Consider the following 21005-nt stretch of genomic DNA (forward strand, 5'->3'; position numbering starts at 1 on the left):
CTCATAGTAGTGTTGACTTGCATTTCTCTAATAATCAATGATGTTGAGCAATTTTTCATGTGCTTGTTGGCCATCTGTATGTCTTTGGATAAATGTCTATTCAGGTCTTTTGCCCATTTCTCAGTGGGTTGATTTTTTTTTTTTATTGTTGATTTGTAAAAGTTGTTTGTATGTTTTAGAGATTAAGCCCTTGTCAGTTACATCATTTGAAACTCTTTTTTTGACCCAGAATCGCCAAAGCAACCCTGAGAAACAAAAACCAAGCAGGAGGCATAACTCTCCCAGACTTCAAGAAATACTACAAAGCCACCGTCATCAAAACAGTGTGGTATTGGTATCAAAACAGACAGACAGACCAATGGAACAGAATAGAGAATCCGGAAATTAACCCTGACACCTATGGTCAATTAATCTTTGACAAGGGAGGCAAGAACATCAAATGGGAAAAGGAAAGTCTATTCAGCAAGCATTGCTGGGAAACCTGGACAGCTGCATGCAAAGCAATGAAACTAGAACACACCCTCACACCATGCACAAAAATAAACTCCAAATGGCTGAAAGACTTAAATATACGACAGGACACCATCAAACTCCTAGAAGAAAACATAGGCAAAACACTCTCTGACATCAACATCATGAATATTTTCTCAGGTCAGTCTCCCAAAGCAATAGAAATTCGAGCAAACATAAACCCATGGGACCTCATCAAACTGAAAAGCTTTTGCACAGCAAAGGAAACCCAAAAGAAAACAAAAGGACAACTTACAGAATGGGAGAAAATAGTTTCAAATGATGCAACTGACAAGGGCTTAATCTCTAGAATATATAAACAACTTATACAACCCAACAGCAAAAAAACCAATCAATCAATGGAAAAATGGGCAAAAGACCTGAATAGACATTTCTCCAAAGAAGATATACAGATGGCCAACAAACACATGAAAAAATGCTCCACATCGCTGATTATAAGAGAAATGCAAATCAAAACTACCATGAGATACCACCTCACACCAGTCAGAATGGCCATCATTAATAAATCCACAAATAACAAGTGCTGGAGGGGCTGTGGAGAAAAGGGAACCCTCCTGCACTGCTGGTGGGAATGTAAACTGGTACAGCCACTATGGAGAACAGTTTGGAGATACCTTAGAAATCTATACATAGAACTTCCATATGACCCGTCAATCCCACTCTTGGGCATCTATCCAGACAAAGCTCTACTTAAAAGAGACATATGCACCCGCATGTTCGTTGCAGCAGTATTCACAATAGCCAGGACATGGAAACAACCCAAATGTCCATCGACAGAGGATTGGATTCGGAAGATGTGGTATCTATACACAATGGAATACTACTCAGCCATAAAAAAGGATGACATCATGCCATTTGCAGCAATATGGATGGAACTAGCGAATCTCATACTGAGTGAAATGAGCCAGAAAGACAAAGGCAAATACCATATGATATCACTTATAACTGGAATCTAATATCCAGCACAAATGAACATCTCCTCAGAAAAGAAAATCATGGACTTGGAGAAGAGACTTGTGGTTGCCTGATGGGAGGGGGAGGGAGTTGGTGGGATCAGGAGCTTGGGCTTATCAGACACAACCTAGAACAAATTTACAAGGAGATCCTGCTGAATAGCATTGAGAACTATGTCTAGATACTCATGTTGCAACAGAAGAAAGGGTGGGGGAAAAACTGTAATTGCAATGTATACATGTAAGGATAACCTGACCCCCTTGCTGTACAGTGGGAAAATAAAAAAATTAAAAAAAAAAAGAAAATAGTGCTGCAATGAACATCGGAGTACAAGTGTCTTTGCGAGTCGTGGTTTTCTCTGGATAGATGGCCAGGAGTGGGATTGCTGGATCAAAGGGTAGTTCTATGCTTAGTTTTCTGAGGACTCTCCATCCTGCTTTCCACAGTGGTTGCACCAATTTACAATCCCACCAACAGTGTACTGGGGTTCCTTTTTCTCCGCACCCTCTCCAGCACTTATTGTTTGTAGACTTTTGGATGATGGCCATTCTGGCTGGTGTAAGGTGGCACCTCAGAGAGGTTTTGATTTGCATTTCTCTACTAATGAGTGATGTTGAACATCTTTTCATGTGTTTTCTGGCCATCCGTATGTCTTCTTTGGAGAACTGTCTGTTTAGATCTTCTGCCCATTTTTGGATGAGGTTGTTTGTTTTTTTGGTATGGAGCTGCAGAAGGTGTTTATAAATTTTGGAGATGAATCCCTTGTCCGTTGATTCACTTGCAAAGATTTTCTCCCATTCTGTGGGTTGTCTTTTTGTGTTGTTTAGGGTTTCCTTTGCTGTGCAGAAACTTTGAAGTTTGATTAGGTCCCATTTGTTTATTTTTGTTTTTATTGTCAGTACTCTAAGAGGTGGATCTGAGAAGATGGGCAACGCCTGATCCTTAACCCACTGAGCAAAGCCAGGGATTGAACCCGCAACCGCATGGTTCCTAGTCTGATTCATTTCTGCTGCGTCACCATGGGAACTCTGTGGATTCTTTAGTTTTTGAAAAATTTCACATTGGTTTTCCGGGAATGGGTAAATCCAGATTGTGAAGCAAGTGCTTTTGTCTTAGACGTGCAATATAATGTGTTTTTGAACCCCTTTGACTAAATCGAGATGTGTTTTTCTGAACCCTTTTTATTTCCCTATTTTTTCTTTCTTGCTTTAGCCCTTTACTTATGGGGACCATTTAAATGAAATTATTAGCAGTGCTTCCCCATTTGGCTTCACTTCAGAATAACTGGGATATGTGGAAATTTTAGAAATACAGAATCTAATTCCCGTGCCCTCCCCAGAGGCTATATTATTCTCTGTTTATACTGCTTCTCTGGACAATATCATATAGTTTCAGGGCTTTAAATGCCAGCTACATGTTGATGGCTTTCAAATTTATGTTTCCAGTCTTTTCCACTAAGCATGAAACTGGTAATCCCGACCACCTAATTGCATTTACATTTGGATGTCTAACAAGAATATGAACCTAGGAGTTCCTGTGTGGCTCAGTGGGTTAAGGATCTGGCAGGGTCACTGCCGTAGCTCAGGTGGCCCAGGTTCAGTCCCTGGCCCCGGAACTTCCACATGCCATGGGTGTGGCGAAAGGGGAAAAGAGAAAGAATAAGAACCTAAACGTGGCTAAACTAGAACTCTTGATTCCCACTGTGCCAAATCTGCTATCACCTCAATCTTCCTAATCATAGTCTATGGTACAAAGATCTGCCTATCACTGGCCAAAAACCGTAGTCATCCTTAATTATTCCTCTGCCATCACCTTGAAAGTCTGAACTAGTCCAAGTTTAACCTGTTCTTCCCATGTCTACTGTTACACTGAGCACCTGCCTTCTTTTTCCTGGATCACTCAATGGCCTCATATCTTGATCCCTGCTTAATTCATTCTCTGTGTGAGAGCCAAAACTCTTCCTTTTTTGGGGGGGAGGGGGGCGGGGAACATTCCTGCGGCATGCAGGAGTACTTGGGGCAGGATCAGACCTGTGCCATAGCAGTGACAACGCTGGATGCTGAACTGCTAGGTCACCAGAGGACTCTCCAAAAGAGTTGTTAAAAAAAAAGCTAAATAAAATATTTTCGTTTACCTGTCTGAAATCTTTCAAGACTCTTATGTACCTAGAACAAAATGTAGACTCCTTGAGATGGGGGCCAACCGAGATGGCAACAAAGGAGATTCCTGAACTCCACTCTTCCCATGGACACATCCAATGTGCAACAAGACAGAGTATTTCTCTCTGAAAGAAATCCAGAAACTACTTGAGTGACTTCTCTACACCTTGAGTGGATGAGAAAATACTCACGTTCTGATGGGTGGAAATGATTGAGACACCCCCTCACCATAGCTCCCCCCTGCCCTGCCCTGCCCTGGCAGAGCACTATACAATTGGGAGAAACTCCCAGCTCCCAATTCCTCCCTGAGGAGCCCAGGGTTTGGACCCCATAAATGTCTATATTTTTTGGCTTTTTTTTAGGGCCACACCCGAGGCATATGGAGGTTCCCAGGCTAGAGTCCAAATCGGAGCTACAGCTGCCAGCCTACACCACAGCTATAGCAATGCCCGATCCAAGCTGTTTCTGTGACCTATACCACAGCTCATAGCAACACCGATCCTTAACCCACTGAGCGAGGCCAGGGATTGAACCCTCAGCCTCATGGATACTAGTCGGATTTGTTTCCACTGCACTACGAGGAGAACTCCAGAACCGCATTTTTAACACCCCAGCTTTCAAGAGTTCCATCTGAGGGATGGACCCTCCAAACTCTTAACTCTGAAAGCCAGTGAGACTTGCATCCATGAGACCCTCAAGACTAGAGCAAAGAAAGAGGAGTTGTTAACAGATGTAGGAGACGTGACTCATTCTCCTGGGTTGACTGTTGAGGGAGCAAACAGAAAAGCTGATCTCCCAGGCTTTCCCTGAAAGAGGCCCATTGGCAAACTTTAAAAGCAGCTGCCCTAAGGGTCAGGCTTTTAATTTAGCCCACATCTGGTGGCTGGCTGTGATCGGCCCCAGAGACTGGGGAAACTGGTAGGCACCTTTTCTGCCATCTCCCAGTAGTCCCCTCCAAATCACCAGTATCTCCCTGGAAGGAGCTTGTATGCAAGTAATGTGCCTCAGAAATTTCACCGCGGCCCAAGGGACAGGTCCCTAGATGGGTAGGCTCTGATGACCGATGGGCCTTACATTCGTGAATCCCACAGGACTGTAGCAAACAATGTTATACGATTGATATATGACACTGTGTATGTTCAAGATGTACAGTGTTACATTTAAATATAACATTATAATTACCACCATAATGTTAGCTAACACCTCCATCATGCCACATAATAACCACTTCTTTTTTTGTGAGGAGAACATTTAAGACTTAGTCTCTTAGCAGTGGAAACATTTGTTTTGAATATGGCTGACTATAATCACCATGCTGTACCTTAGATTTCCTGAACTATTTAACCTTCTAGTTGTACTCTTAAACATCTCAGTTCCCCAGCTCTCCAGCCCCTGGCAGCCAGCATTCTACTGTCTGTTTCTAAGAGTGTCTGTTTTAGAATTCACGTACAAGTGGTAATGAGTAGGATTTGTCTTTCTCTGCTTAACTTCTCTGACTTAGCATCCTGACTTCAAAGTCCATTCATGTTGTTGCAGATGGCAAGATTTTCTTCTCATAGCAGAATAACATTCCTGTGTGTGTGTGTGTGTGTGTGTGTGTGTGTGTGTGTGTGTGTGTGTATGTGTGTGTGTGGTATCACATCTTCTTTATCCATTCACCCACTGATGGACATAGAATGGGCTGTTTCTATGTATTGGCCATTGTGACTAATGCTGCAATAAACATCGAAGTTCAGGTATCTCTTTGGGATCCTGTTTTCATTTTCCTTGGCTATATTCCCAGAAGTGGAATTGCTGTGTTATATGGTAATTCTATTTTTAATTAAAAAACCCCTTCATATTCTTTTCCATAGCGGCTCAAACAATTTACATTCCCACCAACATACACAAAAGTTCCCCTTTTCTCCACATCCTGACAAACGCTTGTATTTTTTGCCTCCCAGATGCTAGCCATTCTACTAGGTGTAAGATGATATGTCATTCTGGTTTGGATGTGCATTTCCCGGATGATCCGTGAATTGAGCACCTCCTCATAAATGTGTTGGCCACTTGTATGCCGTCTTTGGAGAAATGTTTATTCACTTCCTCGGACTGTTTTTCAGTTGGGTTGTTTGTTTTTTGGCTATTGAGTTGAATGAGTTCTTTATATATTTTGGATATTAGCCTCTTATCTGAGACATGATTTACAAATATTTTCTCCTATTCTGTAGGTTGCCTTTGTGTTTTGTAGATTGTCTCTTTTGGTTTTTCGTTTGATGTAGGCCCATTTGTTGATTTTTGCTTTTGCTGCTTGTGCTTTTGGTGTCATATCCAAGCATTCTATTAAAATGGTCTCTTTTCTGGTTAGTTTGGTCCATTCTTCCAAAAATCTGTATTTGTTGGTAGTGCCAGGAGAGATTAGGGTGGTGTTTGCTTTTTTTTTTCCCTTCCAGAATTTGATAGCACAATACATTTGATAAGACATTTATATTTCTTCCATTTCCAGTTGTTTTAGTGACAAATAATTCACTAGAATATTCCTTAGGAGTCTATTTAGGTGATACAAGCCCAAATTTCATGGATTAATTTTAAGTTCTGATTGGCTTTATTAGGTGATTCATGAACTGAGCACCGTCTCACCCAGGGGAATGGGTAACGTCTCCTACATCTGTCAACAACTCTAGAAGGGCATTACAAGGGATTTTACAAATAGGAAAGTTTTTATAGGAAGAAAGGTGGGGTAAGGGAGTTAGTTAATAGCCAAAGAAAAGTAAAGATTTTTTTCATGCCAGAAAATCTTCTCTTTTGGGGGGAAGAAAATGGCAAGGGTTTTATCATGCCGGTTGCCTTTTCTTCCTCTGGGAGAATGGAGAGGGCCCATGTGACAGATTATACCTCATTGGTGCTGACCAGAAAGTTCCACATACTGGTTGATTAAGATCACATTGGTGGTGAAGGTTGAAACTGCAGTTAGGTTAGGTATTAAATCTAGATTTGGTATCATGGACTTTAGCACAAGTGATGTCATTTTGGGCCTCTGGTTTTCCTCTTTAACACGGGGAACTAGAAACATCTTCCAAGTCACCGCATAAGAGAGAATTCTTGCACGGTTGCTCCATATCAACACCTCGTATATTATTGCCATTTTGATTTTTTTGGATTTTATAATTATTATACTTTCTTTAGGAGACCTAAGTTTCATCTTACCTATGCATGTCTCTGAAACAAACCTGAAAAAAAATAATTGCACGGATTTTTTTCCATGTATTTGAGTCTTGTAGTAATTGGGAACAGTACAGGAGGATTTTTTCTTCAAAATTAATCTTTATATTTCCAATTTGCCATAATGTCTGACATTATGTTAGGTACAATGTTTGGTACCTAAAGTAATTTGATTTATATTTAATATGTCTGATCATTGTGATATGTAATTTCTGGTTAATACATCTACTAGCCAGACTTACTTGCCTTTCTTTGCAAAATCAAAACAGTAGATACACATGAAAATTTATGGCAGTCCATCAGTTTGTGTATTTACGTAACATCAAATTGCATGAAATGAATTTCATATGGGTGTTTGGATTTAGTGGTATTGAAAGGTCATTGATTTAATGATTTTTTTTGAAAGGTCATTGATTTCACGATTTTCTTTTTTTTGGGAATCATTTTCAGGCAGAGCTACTTGATTAGTGAATGTCGTTAGTGGAAGGAATATTAAATAATACATATGTTCTTTTCTTTATGATATTTGTCTTAAATTTATTTCAAGTTTTATTGAGACATCAGTGGGACATATAAAATTGTATTGGTTTTAGGTGTACAATGTTGTAGTTACTATAATGAGTTAACTTTCATCACCACACACAGTTACAATTTTTTTTTTTCTTGTGGTGGGAACTTTTAAGTTTTCCTCTTAGCAACTCTCAAATAAACCACATAGCATTGCTAAGTACAGTCACCACGCTGTATGTTACATCCCCGGGACTCATTTATCTTATAACTGGATGTTTGCACCTTTTGACCACCTTTGCCTATTTTACCAATTCCCATTTGTGGAGCAGGGTGGGGCCCTGCTCTCTGGCAAGTACCGATCTGTTTTCTGTATCAATATGTTGAGTCTTTTTTTAGATGTGACGTGTATGTGAAGTCATATACTATTAGTCTTTGATTTATTTCACTTAGCTTAATGCTTTCAAGTTCCATCTTTTTTTTTGCAAATGGCAGTATCTCCTTCCTTTTTATGGCTAAATAATATATTAATATATTATTATTTACATAATTGCATAGATTTTTCAGGTGTTTACATCATATTAATCATATAATAACTATGGATATATATATATATATATATACACCGCATTTTCTTTATCTGTCATATTTCTTTGCTAAAGCAAAAGCAGTGGTTCCCAAATGTTGACCATATAACATTTAAACACACAAGGTGATTTCTCATAATACCTTTCACACAGTGGGCATTTCATTCATGTATTCTTATTGATTGCTCAATCTGGTTTCTGTTTATCAACACATTTTTAATCTCTGAGGCTTTTTACTTATATTCTTTGTTCTAAGAGACATCTGTGCTGGTTTTTAGCCTCCATGACTTTACCACACCCTATTCACCTTGATGTTTTCTGCTGTTTTCAGATCTTATAGAACCTTTAGAGTTCATCTCAAGTGCCATCTACTTCATAAACCTATTTCCGTTTCCTCCTAATCAGACTTATCCATTACTTTTCTGAGAGCCTTTGTACTTTTTGCCTATGCAAAATAATTTAGCACGTATGGTTAAGTCGTTGCGGGGTAGATTCTAATTATATTATGCAATGTTGTTTTTTCAAATAGATAAAATGGTGTTACTTTTGCTTGCATATATAGTTTCACATTTAAACTTATGATACAGAGATCAGGAAGCACGCAATTAATTCTGTCAATCAGATTCATCATTTGCTTGCCTTGAAAAGTCTGCTGGCTCCAAGTGACAGTGCTCTGCCTGGCCCCCAGCACTGTCCCAATTTGGAAAGTCTCTCCACTGCCTACACACACATGAGATATCCACTACTGTTTGTTCTGTGTAGAGACAAAGATTGTGAAGCTAAGTTTAGGCAACCATTGAAAGAAGTGGCAGGAAAATAGGGAGATCACTTTAATATCCATTTTAAATTAAACACACAGAGGCTTGGAACAAATTAAGTAATTTTTTTTCTCAAGTGGAGAGAAATTGAGGTTCAATGACTGGTCTTCTGAGTCCTAGTCTAATGTGTTTGTATCATACAATTTTTCCCCCTCATTAATCTTTTCTATTTCTGCAAGAATATTGACACTGTGCTAGCAGAGCATTTAAGTTAGATGAGCTAGAGCATCTGTGGTAAACTCTCATGGATGTTGATGTGAGACTCAGGAAAGTAACCTTTCCTCAAGGAGAAAATTAGATTTAATTACTATTACTCTTACTATTACACTTACATTTTTCAAGCGACATATTATTCCACAAGTGTGATATCAGGCTGACTAAATTATGGAAGTCCTGATTAGCTTATAGAAGTTCAGTGTCTTGAAAGGATTTATTGTAATTTAATGTAAATTCCAAGTATATACCCATTAATTGTGAGAAATAAAAGGGAGGTTAAGTATTTGAAATTTTGGTTCAATTTGCAACCCAAATGCCAAAGACTGGAAAAGAAAATAAAAGTAAGTGTAAGCAAGAAAACAAACAATGATGAGCATAACCTGTAATTTTCTCCTGAGTCCATTACTATTGTGTATTTTGTGTGCTTGGATAATTGAAGATAGCAAAGTCTTAATGTATTTTCTAGCCCTATTACTTATAGATGGTACTAAGTTAAGAGCAGACTTAGCACAGAACTTATGTACTCTCTGTGAACCTTTTTTTGTGGGATGGTGAGCTGTTTCTGAAGGCAACTCTAAAAAGGTATTATGTGGTCCATAAGAACGTTGACACTATTCTTTATCAAATTAAACATGTTTTATGTGAGTCATTATTGTCGTTCAGACTGGGGAAGTGAAAATTATCCAAAGACTCCTCCTTTCTTTACATTTCAAGAATTGTAATGTGATAGAGGAGAAAATATTACCTTTTCTTTTACTTTTAAAGTCCAACAATGTATCCAAAGTTCCAAATCCATCCAGATTATAATTATTAATAAGGATTACAATTATTAAACAAAGCCGTCTTTTAGAGATAGGTTTTAGATCATAGAAAAATACCAAAGTTTTATTCATCATCACATTTTCCCATAAAAATATAAACATTATACCATGATATAGGACAATGAAAATATTTATTTTATGAAATTCCACTACATACACATATTAGTACAATCCCTCAAAATTTATGTAAATTCCATGTAGATTTATGTCAAAAGCCTAACTCACCTCCAACTTGTCATATTTTCTTTCCATTGGGATTGAGACAATGATGAAATAAATCTTTCATGAATGAATGAGAAATGAGTAAGCCTTTTTTGTCACCTTTAAAATCCTTTAATTTGTGCCTTCTCACTCCTGTGTATCATGATAAAGAGGTAGATAGGCTTAAGTAACTTAGAGCCATTACTCAAGATAATGATATTGATGTCATGATTAGAAGCCAAAAAAGGTAGGGTGGTTATATTGTTTGCATCCACAAAGTGTTTGCATCCACAAAGTGTTTGCATACAAGAATTATTACATAAATCGATCTCTGTGATCTAGGGATTACTTGCCTCAGTAAAAATGAAAGTTAGATAACCTTATTATTGCCTCCATCACATTAATTTTTTCTATGACTTCCAGGTCCTTTTTGATTTAGTAGATTTGTGATCAACTCTCATCAGCTTCTTCAGTGCCTCCTTCATGTCTTTATTCCTTAAAGTGTAAATGAGAGGGTTGAGACTTGGTGTGATGATGGTGTAAAAGAGGGTGAGAAACTTACCCTGACCTCTGGAGGCATTGTTACCTGGTTGCAGGTACATGTAGATAATAGCTCCGTAGAAGATAGACACCACGGTGAGATGAGATCCACAGGTATTGATTGCTTTCCGCTGGCCTGCCCTTGACTTCATTCTCAGCACAGCTTTGGCAATGTAGCCATAGGATATAAGAATAAGGATGAGTGGTGTAAGGACAATGGCGATGCCTAAAGCAAAAACAGACAATTCAACTGCTGTGGTGTCTATACAAGCTATCTTGAGCATAGCTGGCAACTCACACAAGAAATGATCCAGAAGGTTGTTTCCACATCTAGGCAGATTCAGAGTGAGTGTACATAGTACAATGGAACAGGCCAAACTAATGCTCCAGACCATGATAATCATCTTGAGACATAAATGTGGGTTCATGATTACCAAATAATGGAGGGGCTTACAAATAGCTGTGAAACGATCGTAGGACATAACAGCTAGGAGAAGGCACTCGATGGAGCCCAGCCACATATAAACATAGAGCTGAATGACACAGCCCCCATAGCTGATGGTCTTATGAGGCCCCCACAAGTTAACCAGCATCTGAGGGACGATGCTGGTTGTGAAACATAGGTCTAGGAAAGATAAATTCCGGAGGAAGAAGTACATTGGTGTGTGGAGGTGGGAGTCCAGGAGAGACGCAAGAATGATGGCTGTGTTGCCGACCAGTGTGATCAAGTAGAAGGTGGCGACAACTCCTGACAGGGCCATCTCCAGTTTGGGATGGTCAGAGAAGCCCAGCAGAATGAAATCATGCAGAGAAGTAGAGTTTCTTTGGCCCATAGTCCTTCAGTGCCCAAATCCTAAACTGATTTTGGGGTTGGAGAAGGAGAGGGAGGAGAGGGTAGGAGGAAGAGTAGGTGGAGGAAGAGGAGGAGGAGGAGAAGAAGGAGAAGGAATGTGTCAACATAGAGTAAAAATTTGATGAGATACAGAAGTAAACAAGGTAGAGAATTTATATGAATAATTGAAAGAATTAATGGTACAAGTAAAAATTATGGCCAAGTAAGTCTGGTATTTGTAGGTTCTTTTAAAGTAATAAATTTAATATTATATTTTTATCTAGATGACCTTAGGGAGTTCGCTCTTAAACTTAGGGTCTGAATTTTCTCATATGTCAATCTGGAAGTTTGGACTAGAACTTTTTCTAAAATAGTGTGATTGTGTGATTATCCATAAAACTCAGCTACTTGATGTGGGAATATTATTCTTTAACTGAGTTAGTGAATTCACTTATTACATCTAATTATTTGGCTTTGTCGGAATGAAGGATTAGTCCTCTTTTCCATTAGTTATTTACCAATGTGATTTACACCTTTGATTTTCTGATATATTATGTAGTAGATCTGGCATGATTCCTTGGTACCTTTATCTTTCTCAACTCAGTACCTAGTTTATCACCCAAACTGGTACATTTGAATTCAAACATATTTGTTAACCATCCTCTCACTTAAAAATATGTCCTCCATCACTATGCTAATCCAAAAAAGTACCATTCTGGTGAGTGTTGTTGATAATGAGGAAGACTGTGCATGTGTATGGGGAGGGCATAAATGGGAAATATCTGTACCTTTCTCTCAATTTTGTTGTAAACCTGAAACAGCTCTACAAATAAAGTTGAATAAAAAGATAGAAAACTTAGAGAAAAATATATGAATGAAAATTAAATTTAAATATCAAACTGGTGACACTTTCTCTCTGTATGGTACCAAAATTGTGCTTACTGTTTGTTATACTATTTCAATCTATTTCCTGAATATTATGAAGAAATTGCTTCAAACTATGGCCATGATTCATAAGTGGACACATTTATAAGACTAAGTGGTATGGCTGAGACAGTTGTATTGAGAGAGTCATTTGGTGATTTCCTCAGAATTAGCTTCCAAAGAATTATTTGAGTCTAGGTTCTGCCATTGACCAAGTTGGATAGTAAGAAAAAATTAACTTTCTGAAATGTATTACAAGCTTTTATACACCATTAGAATTATGTATTGTCTGAGCAGGGGGTGAATTAATAATTAATGATTACTTATTTTGATAGGCATATGTTTTATGTAACCTCTGAATAAGACAGAACTTCAGTTAAAATTATATGAATGCAAAAATGAAAATTCTTTTAAAATTAAAGACAATACCATACAATTAATTTCTTAATTATTTCAGTTATTCTTGTAGCCTCGAAAGATTAATTTGGGAAGGGAAAATACCCATCTATTAAAAATCTCCCATAGGAAATCTCCCCGTAATTTTTCATCCTCATTGTGAGATTTAGAAATGGATCAAAAATGTGAATCCTTTCTAGCTCTTCAGTCTTCATGAATAAAATATTACATTTCAAGCCTTCATTTTCAATTTAATCTACATTTCTCTCTTTTTTAAAATGCTGAATCAAGGAGTTCCCGTTGTGGCTCAGCTTGTTAAAAATCTGACTGATATCCATGAGGATGTGGGTTTGATCCCTGGTCTTGCTCAGTGGGTTAAGGAAGAATCTGGCATTGCTGCAGGCTGTGGCATGGGTCACAGATGTGGCTTGGATCTCGCATTGCTGTGGTTGTGATGTAGACTGCAACTCTGATTTGACCCCTAGCCTGGGAACTTCCATATACCTCAGGTGCAGCCAAAAAAAAAAAAACAAATCCAGATGATTTCTCTGAAATTTCACTAGAGAAAGAAAAAGAAAAAAAAAAAAAGGAGAAATAAAAAGAAAAAAAAGGAAAAAAAAATGCTGAATCAAAATGTCTGAAATCACAAATCAATAAATAACATTAGGATTATAACTTTTAAAAATGTAAATCACTATGCCATATACGTGAAACATGTAATATTGTACACCAGCGATACCTCAAAAAAGTAATAGCATCATGCCCTCTACTTACAATAGAGAATAAATTTTTTTTTGTCTTTTTGCCATTTTCTTGGGCCGCTCCCATGGCATATGGAGGTTCCCAGGCTAGGGGTCGAATCGGAGCTGTAGCCACTGGCCTACGCCAGAGCCACAGCAACGCGGGATCTGAGCCGCTTCTGCGACCTACACCACAGTTCACGGCAACGCCGGATCCTTAACCCACTGAGCAAGGGCAGGGACCGAACCCGCAACCTCATGGTTCCTAGTCGGATTCGTTAACCACTGAGCCACGACGGGAACTCCAAGAGAATAAATTTAATCTTTCCTCCATAATGGAGATAAAGAGAATTTCTCTTCAGAGGTTTACAATATTTATTTGTTCTAAACGTCCTGAAAGTCAGCAGGATCCTTAGTCTTTGTAGTTCCAAATTCTCTTTCTTTTACGTCCCACAAATTGTTTTACCAACTTAGACACACTATTTTCCAAGAGATATTAAAGAGTAACATTACTGTGATCCAGAGAGCGTTTCCCTGATGTTGTACTTTTTGACCCGTGTGGAGCCCACTCTGTGGAAACCAGATCCTGGTTAAGCATTTGCTCTCCAGGGCTGCAGCTTTCTCCTTTTTTTTTTCCTGCAGCGCCACTGAGAGTTCTGTTTTTTTCCTGATGTGTGTTAAAATATAGATTCTCGACAGGACTCCTCCTTCTTGAACATGTGACTTCGAGGAAGGGGAGGAAACGTGTCAGAAATTCTTACTACTTGTTCTGACTTTAAATCAGCTTGCAAACAGTCTTGGTCCCAGTGAAATATTAAAAAGCAACCATTAATTCAAAATAAGAATAAAACAAAACCCAGACCTCAAGAAAGGTTTCAAAGCCATCCAGACTACATCCCATTGATTTCAGTAGAGTGCCACAGAAAAAAAGCCTGTAAATGAAACAGCTGGAGAATTAGAAGATATTCTGATATTTCACTAAGAGAAATTTAATAGATGCAAAAGTTATTCACTGACAGAAAAGCATAAGATAGGGAATGAGGAAAATGTCTTTTAGACATTTTTCTCTAGTAGTGAATATGTTACAAATAAACTTTTCTGTTAGAGTGTGCATTTCCAATACTCAAATTATAGTATGTGTTATTTCTATAAAATAATCCTACCATTAATAGTACATATTGATTTGGAAAAAAGTTGCTGGAGCGTATCATTAAAAAAGTTACTGGAGCGTATAAAAAAGATATCTGATGCCTGAGGTTGAATAGTAATTTTATGAAAGATATTCAATCTGCAAATCCCTAAATAATAAGTTGAGGATCATAAGATTTAGACTTTTATACAGTCCTAATGTGGCTTTGTCTTGATGACTGTGATTAGTAATTCAAACACTTCAGTATCTGTAACAACTAATTCTGTTTGTGTCGTAGAGGTCAGTGTTTAAACCTCCCAGTTCTAGAGTGAGTAGTACTCAAAAGAGTTTTATGAGTTGGCTTATGGTCACAAGACTCCCTTGAGTTAAAATTACATTCCACCAATAATTAATAAAATACAGAAGCACAAATTGATTGCCTTATGATATGTACATGTTTAAATGTTGCAAGTCTCATCTCTGAGTCATAAAACAATTTTAACTATCTGCTTCAGTATGGTAATAATTTTTGTATTCTATATTTGAAACGTAGTGTGGTGTAAAGTAGATGGAGCCAGACTTTCTGAACTGAAATCCTGTGGTTTTAGTTATCAGCCGTGTGAACTTGGGAAAATTATTTAACTTTTTGGAGCATCAGATTTCTTATCTATAAGAGAGGGATAATAACACATACTTTAAGCAGTTAGTATGAGGATTAAATAAATTTAATATACATAAAACATTATAATACTGGTTAACACATAGTAAGCATTCAAACAAGTGTTAGCTATTACTATTTCAATCAATTCAAGAGGTGTGTATGCTGTAAAAATAATCATTTTTATCACTTTTGGTAGAGCTCATACTGATATTTGACAAGATATATGGTAAACACCTCTCTCCCCCCCCCTTTTTTTTTGGCAGCACACTTGGCATGTGGAAGTTCCCAGGCCAGGGATTGAACCTGCGCCATAGCAGTAATTAGAGCCACAGCAGTGACAATGCCCGATCCTTAACCCGTTGAGCCACCAGGAACTCCAACATTTTCCCTTTTTCAACCACTACTTTTAGAACTGTATACATATAGTGTAAATATTATTTATTTATTTATAAAGATAGTAAGAAACTTAAAATAAATCAATGACACATTTTTTGGTCTAGCAAAATTCTAAACATATGGAAACTTGACAATATCCACTTTGATTTAAAGATCTCAATTTCATTCTTGTATTTTTTTCTATTTGCCTTTAGTTTTCTATAGCTTTCTTTTTTCTTTTTAAAAATTTCTTTAAAGTTGGAATTGAATTTTATAATTTAAGTCCAATTGTGAAAAATATTCAGTTTTTGTTTAAGAAATTAAAAAACAAAAATGTATATAAATTTTCGTATATGTATATTTGCTTTAATTACATTGCTGCACTGTGATTCCCTAGTCCCTTGATCCTTATTCTATAGGTATATTCCATGGGTTGGCTCCTCTGGAAAAATTACAGAGCAATCATCTAGATTCTTTAATTTTTGGAAAATTTCCCAGTGTTTTTCCAGGATGGGTAAATTCAGATTGTGAAGCAGGTGCTTTTGCCCTAGACATACAATATAATGTCTTTTTGAACCCTTTGACTAAATCAAGAGGTGTTCTTCTATTTCCTTTTTATTTACCTTTTTTTTTCTTGCTTGCTTTAGTCCTTTACCTTTAGGAGACATTTACAGCGAATTATTAGCAGCACCTCATTGTTTGGCTGCATTTCACAATAACTGGAATATTTGGAAATTTTAGAAATATAGAGTCTGAGACTCCTATGCCCTCACCAGGGATTCTAGTATTCTCTGTTTATGCTGCCCCATTGGACACTATCATATAGTTACAAGGCTTTAAATGCTACCTACATTTTGATGGCTTTCAAATTTGTATTTCCAGTCTTCTCCATTGAGCATCAAACTGGTAGTTCCAACTGCCAAATTTCATTCATTTTTGGATGTTTAGCAAAAATATGAATCTAAACATGGAGAAAATAAAACTCTCGATTCCCATTGTGCCAAATCTGCTCTCTCTTCATTCTTCCTAAGCATAGTAAATGGGAGAAATATCTACGTATTACTGGCCAGAAACCTAAGGCCATCCTTAATTACTCCCTTGCCCTCACCTTGAAAATTTTACCTATTTCAAGGTTTACCTCTTCTCTCCTTATTTATGGCTACTGCCAACAATGAGCCACTCTCTACCCCCGACATCATCCAATGGCCTCCAAACTTGTTTCCCTCCTCTAACTTTATTCCTTTTCAATCCCTCCATTTGGCAGCTAAATGTTCTTAAAATTTTTATTTTTTTCCACTTACTTTTTTGAAATCTTTTAAGAATCTTTACACATTTAGAATAAGATTCAGACTCCTTATCATGACCTAGCCCCTTTTATCCGACCAAACTTCTTCCATTCTCTTCACCCCTGTGTCTCTCTAGGAATGCAAGCATTTAAAAGGTTTTTGCACTGTCCCACTTACCAGTAACATTGTCCCAAGTTGTGTTCTTTATTTTCACTTTGTTTCTCAGCTATCATCTATTCAATGAGAGCTTCCTTGATTTTCTAATCTAAACTAAGATCCTCTCCACCCCAGTCTTCTCTATCATGTTTTCATATTTTTCTTTAATAGCCCTTACTATACATTTTGCTTTTTAAAAATGTATTGTCTTAGTCTCTTTGGGCTGCTATAACAAAAATATTGTGACTGGGGACTTAAACCAACAATTATTATTATTATTATTATTATTATTATTATTATTTTGTCTTTTGTCTTTTAAGGGCCACACCTGTGGCATATGGAGGTTCCCAGGCTAGGGGTCTAATTGGAGCTACAGCTGCTGGCCTATGTCACAGCCACAGCAAAGCCAGATCTGAGCCTCATCGGCAATCTAAAGCTCACGTCAATGCTGGATCCTTAACCCACTGAGTGAGGCCAGGAATCGAACCCACAACCTCATGGTTCCTAATCGGATTCATTTCTGCTGTGCCACGACTTGGGAAACTCCCAACAATTATTTCTTATAATTTTAGAAGCTGGGAAAGCCAAGATCAAGATGCTGGCAGATTTGGTGTCTGGTGATGGTCTACTTTCCTAGTTTATAGATGCAGTCTTATTGTTGTGTCCTCTCTGGGCAGAAGGGGCAAGCGAGCTCTGTGGAGTCTTTTAGAAGAGCACTATTTCCATTCTTGAGAGCTCTGTCCTTGTGACCTAGTCACCTCCTGAAGGCTTACCTCCTAGTACTATCACACTGAATCACATTCATCTGCTTTTATGAATCCAAAAAGATATTATTGTGATTTTGTCAAAGAGTGTTCTGCCTAAGTTTTCCTTTAGGAATTTTTTAGTATCTGGTCTTACATTTAGGTCTTTTATCCATTATGAGTTTATTTTTGTATATGGTGTTAGAGAATTTTTTTTGCCACACCCATAGCCTGTGGAAATTCCTGGGCTAGGGCACGGCTGCCATCTATATCACAGCTGTGGCAACACTGGATCCTTAACCCACTGTGCCAGGGCAGGAACTCCTCAGAATGTCCTAATTTCCTTCTTTTACACATAGCTCTTCAGTATTCTTAGCACCACTTTCTGAAGAAACTGTCTTTTCTCCATTGTATGTTCTTGTCTCCTCTGTTGTGGATGAATTGACCATAGTGTGTGGGTTTATTTCTGGGGTCTCCTGTTTCATGGATCCATGTGTCTGTTTTTGTGCCAGTACTGTACTGTTTTGATTACTGTAGCTTTGTAGTGTAGTCTGAAATCAGCGACGATGATTCCCCCAGCTGTCTTCTTTTTTTTCTCAAGAGTGTTTTGGCTATTCAGAGTCTTTCGTGTTTCCATACAGATTTCATTTTTTTTAATCATCATTTTTTAAATTAATTAATTTATTTTTAGTCTTTTGTCCTTTTAGGGCCACACTCATAGCATATGGAGGTTCCCAGCCTAGGGGTCTAATCGGAGCTGTTGCTGCTGGCCTACACCAGAGCCACAGCAAAACGGGATCTGAGCCGCATCTGTGACCTACACCACAGCTCACGGCAACACCAGATCCTTAACCTACTAAATGAGGCCAGGGATCGAACCTGCAACCTCATGGTTCCTAGTCAGATTCAATGGGAACTCCCCATACAGATTTTAAAATTATTTGTTCTGGTTCTGTGAAAATGTCATTGATATTTCGAATAGAGATTTCATTGAATCTTTTGATTGCTTTGGGTAGTATGGTCATTTTAATAATATTTTTTCTTCTAATCCAAGAACCTGTTATATCTTTCCATCTATTTGTTTTGTCTTCAGTTTCTTTCATTATTGTCTTGTAGTTTTCCAAGTACAGGTCTTTTTCCTCTTTAGGTGGTTTGTTCCTAGGTATTTTATTCTTTTCGATGTGATGGTAAGTGAGATTGTTTCCTTAATTTGTCTTTCTGCTCTTTCATTGTTAGTTTATAGAAATGTAAGGGATTTATGTGTATTAATTTTGTTTCCTATAACTTTGCTAAATTCATCAATGAGCTCAAGTAGTTTTCTTGTGGTATCTTTAGGATTTTCTATACATGATACCATGTCATCTGCAAATAGTGACTGCTTTACTTCTTCCTTTATGGTTTGGATTCCTCTTATTTCTTTTTCTTTTCTGATTGCTGTGGCTAGAACTTCCAAAACTATATTGAATAAAAGTGGCAAGAGTGGACATCCTTATTTGGTTTCTGATCTTAGAGGAAATGCTTTCATGTTTTTCATCATCAAGTATGATTTTTAGCTGTGGGTTTGTTATATATGGGCTTTATTATGTTGAGGTATGTTCCCTCTATGTCCTCTTTTATAGAGAGTTTTTTTTTAAATCATAAATGGATGTTGAGTTTTATCAGAAGTTTTTCTGCATCTATTGAGATGATCATATGTTTTTTTTCAATTTGTTTATATGGTATATATCACACTGATTGATTTATAGATATTGAAAAATCCTTGCATCCCTGAGATAAATTCTACTTGACCATAGTGTATGTGAATCCAACATAATGTATTGTTGGATTCAACTTGCTAGTGTTTTGTTTGTTGGTGAAAAATTTATTGTCATTTTAGAATGAGTTCATGATTACGCTGAATGCATTTCTGTGAAGAGTTTTTCCTTGTGACTATGACACCAATTTAACCAGGAAAGCTCCTTGAAGGGCATTAACTGCAACCCTGGGATTTATCCTCCCAATGGCCCCAGTCAAGAAAAGAAAGTCATATTACTCTTTTTGTTCCTGTAAAAGCCCCATTTGCTCTGGAGTAAGGGGTGCATCCCCTGATACCTTAAATGCCCTAAAGAGTTCCCATGTTCTGCTAAAAGGAAATCTTTTGGATAAACCTAGGCTCTCTCTTCTGTGGCAATGATAATCATAATTATTTTCAGACTACTTTCGATAGTTAGATTATGTACATTAGCAAAGATGGACTATGAGGGCAATTAGGTTAATGTTCTTAGGTCACATGACAACCAGAGAGCTTCATATTAGTTTATACATGATGAGGGCATAGACAGGAAGAGAGTGATAGAGAAGGTGGACAAACACAGGGAGGTCAGTATTGAAAAAAGTTGATGGAGCACTAAACCAGGTTTACTATAAAGGAACGAATAGAACAAGACTTAGAAAAATGTCTATTAGTAACAATGGGGGTGAGAAGAAAGTGCCAAGCCATCTGCTTTCCCAATAATGACTTAATGGAAGAAAGAAAATATTTTATTCCATGGTTTATAAAGTCTACCTTTGATAGGGTCTTCATTTACCTCTTTTCCACTAAGAAGAAAATCAAACCACAAACCTTTGAAGTTTTATCTTCCTGAATTCTGTATTTTTTCTGTCCCTTACCTCTTATCCCTTTTTACTTTTAGAAAAATTCTGAAAGACAGGTAATGAAAGTACCACAAAGCTGCTACTTTCTTTTAATTAATATAATATGAAATTAAGGCAGCTTTATAAGGGAGGAAAACTATGTCTGCATCAGAAAAAGTACCCATAGCATTTGAATTCAAATATCTTATGATGTATTAATCCTTATTCTAGGAGAATTTAAAAAATCCATTAGAATTTTTCTGTCATACCTTGAAAAGCTGATAGTCATTGACAATACCAATAACATCAAATGGTATATAGATACCTCTATGCCTGCCTAAATCAGTCTTAGCCAACTTCAATGTTCCTGGGTCTCCAGCTTGTAACTCAACCAATCAGACACCTCTGGTTTTTTTAAGCCAGTAAAAAAAGTCCCTCAAAAGATTGGAGGTGAATCTGTTTGGGTTGAATTTGTCTTTTGTCCTATTCAATTAGAGAATGTGAGAGGAGCAGAAGTGGCAGGGCAAAGCTGTTTGGGAATATTTCAATGGTGGATCACTGTGACTTGCAGCAATAACTATATAATAAAAGTGTTTATTTTTTCTATGAAAGATG

General features: G+C 37.4%; 1 protein-coding gene and 1 long non-coding RNA gene across 2 annotated transcripts in view; one reads left to right on the forward strand and one right to left on the reverse strand.

Annotated features, from left to right (window-relative positions):
* LOC110257996 (uncharacterized) overlaps window positions 1–21005 on the forward strand; it is an 819260-nt gene that overhangs the window by 617416 nt on the left and 180839 nt on the right. The gene's annotated exons all lie outside the window — the stretch shown is intronic.
* LOC146401346 (olfactory receptor 2W1-like) lies at window positions 10406–11368 on the reverse strand. The gene has a single exon (XM_084970337.1). It carries the CDS (start codon window positions 11366–11368, stop codon window positions 10406–10408), a length of 963 nt encoding a protein of 320 aa, XP_084826463.1.

The sequence above is a fragment of the Sus scrofa genome, chromosome 7, assembly GCF_054392235.1.
Source record: "Sus scrofa isolate SSC_HxYL_T2T_F1_AM1 chromosome 7, Sscrofa_HxYL_maternal_Yorkshire_Landrace_v2.0, whole genome shotgun sequence".
NCBI classification, from domain to species: domain Eukaryota; kingdom Metazoa; phylum Chordata; class Mammalia; order Artiodactyla; family Suidae; genus Sus; species Sus scrofa.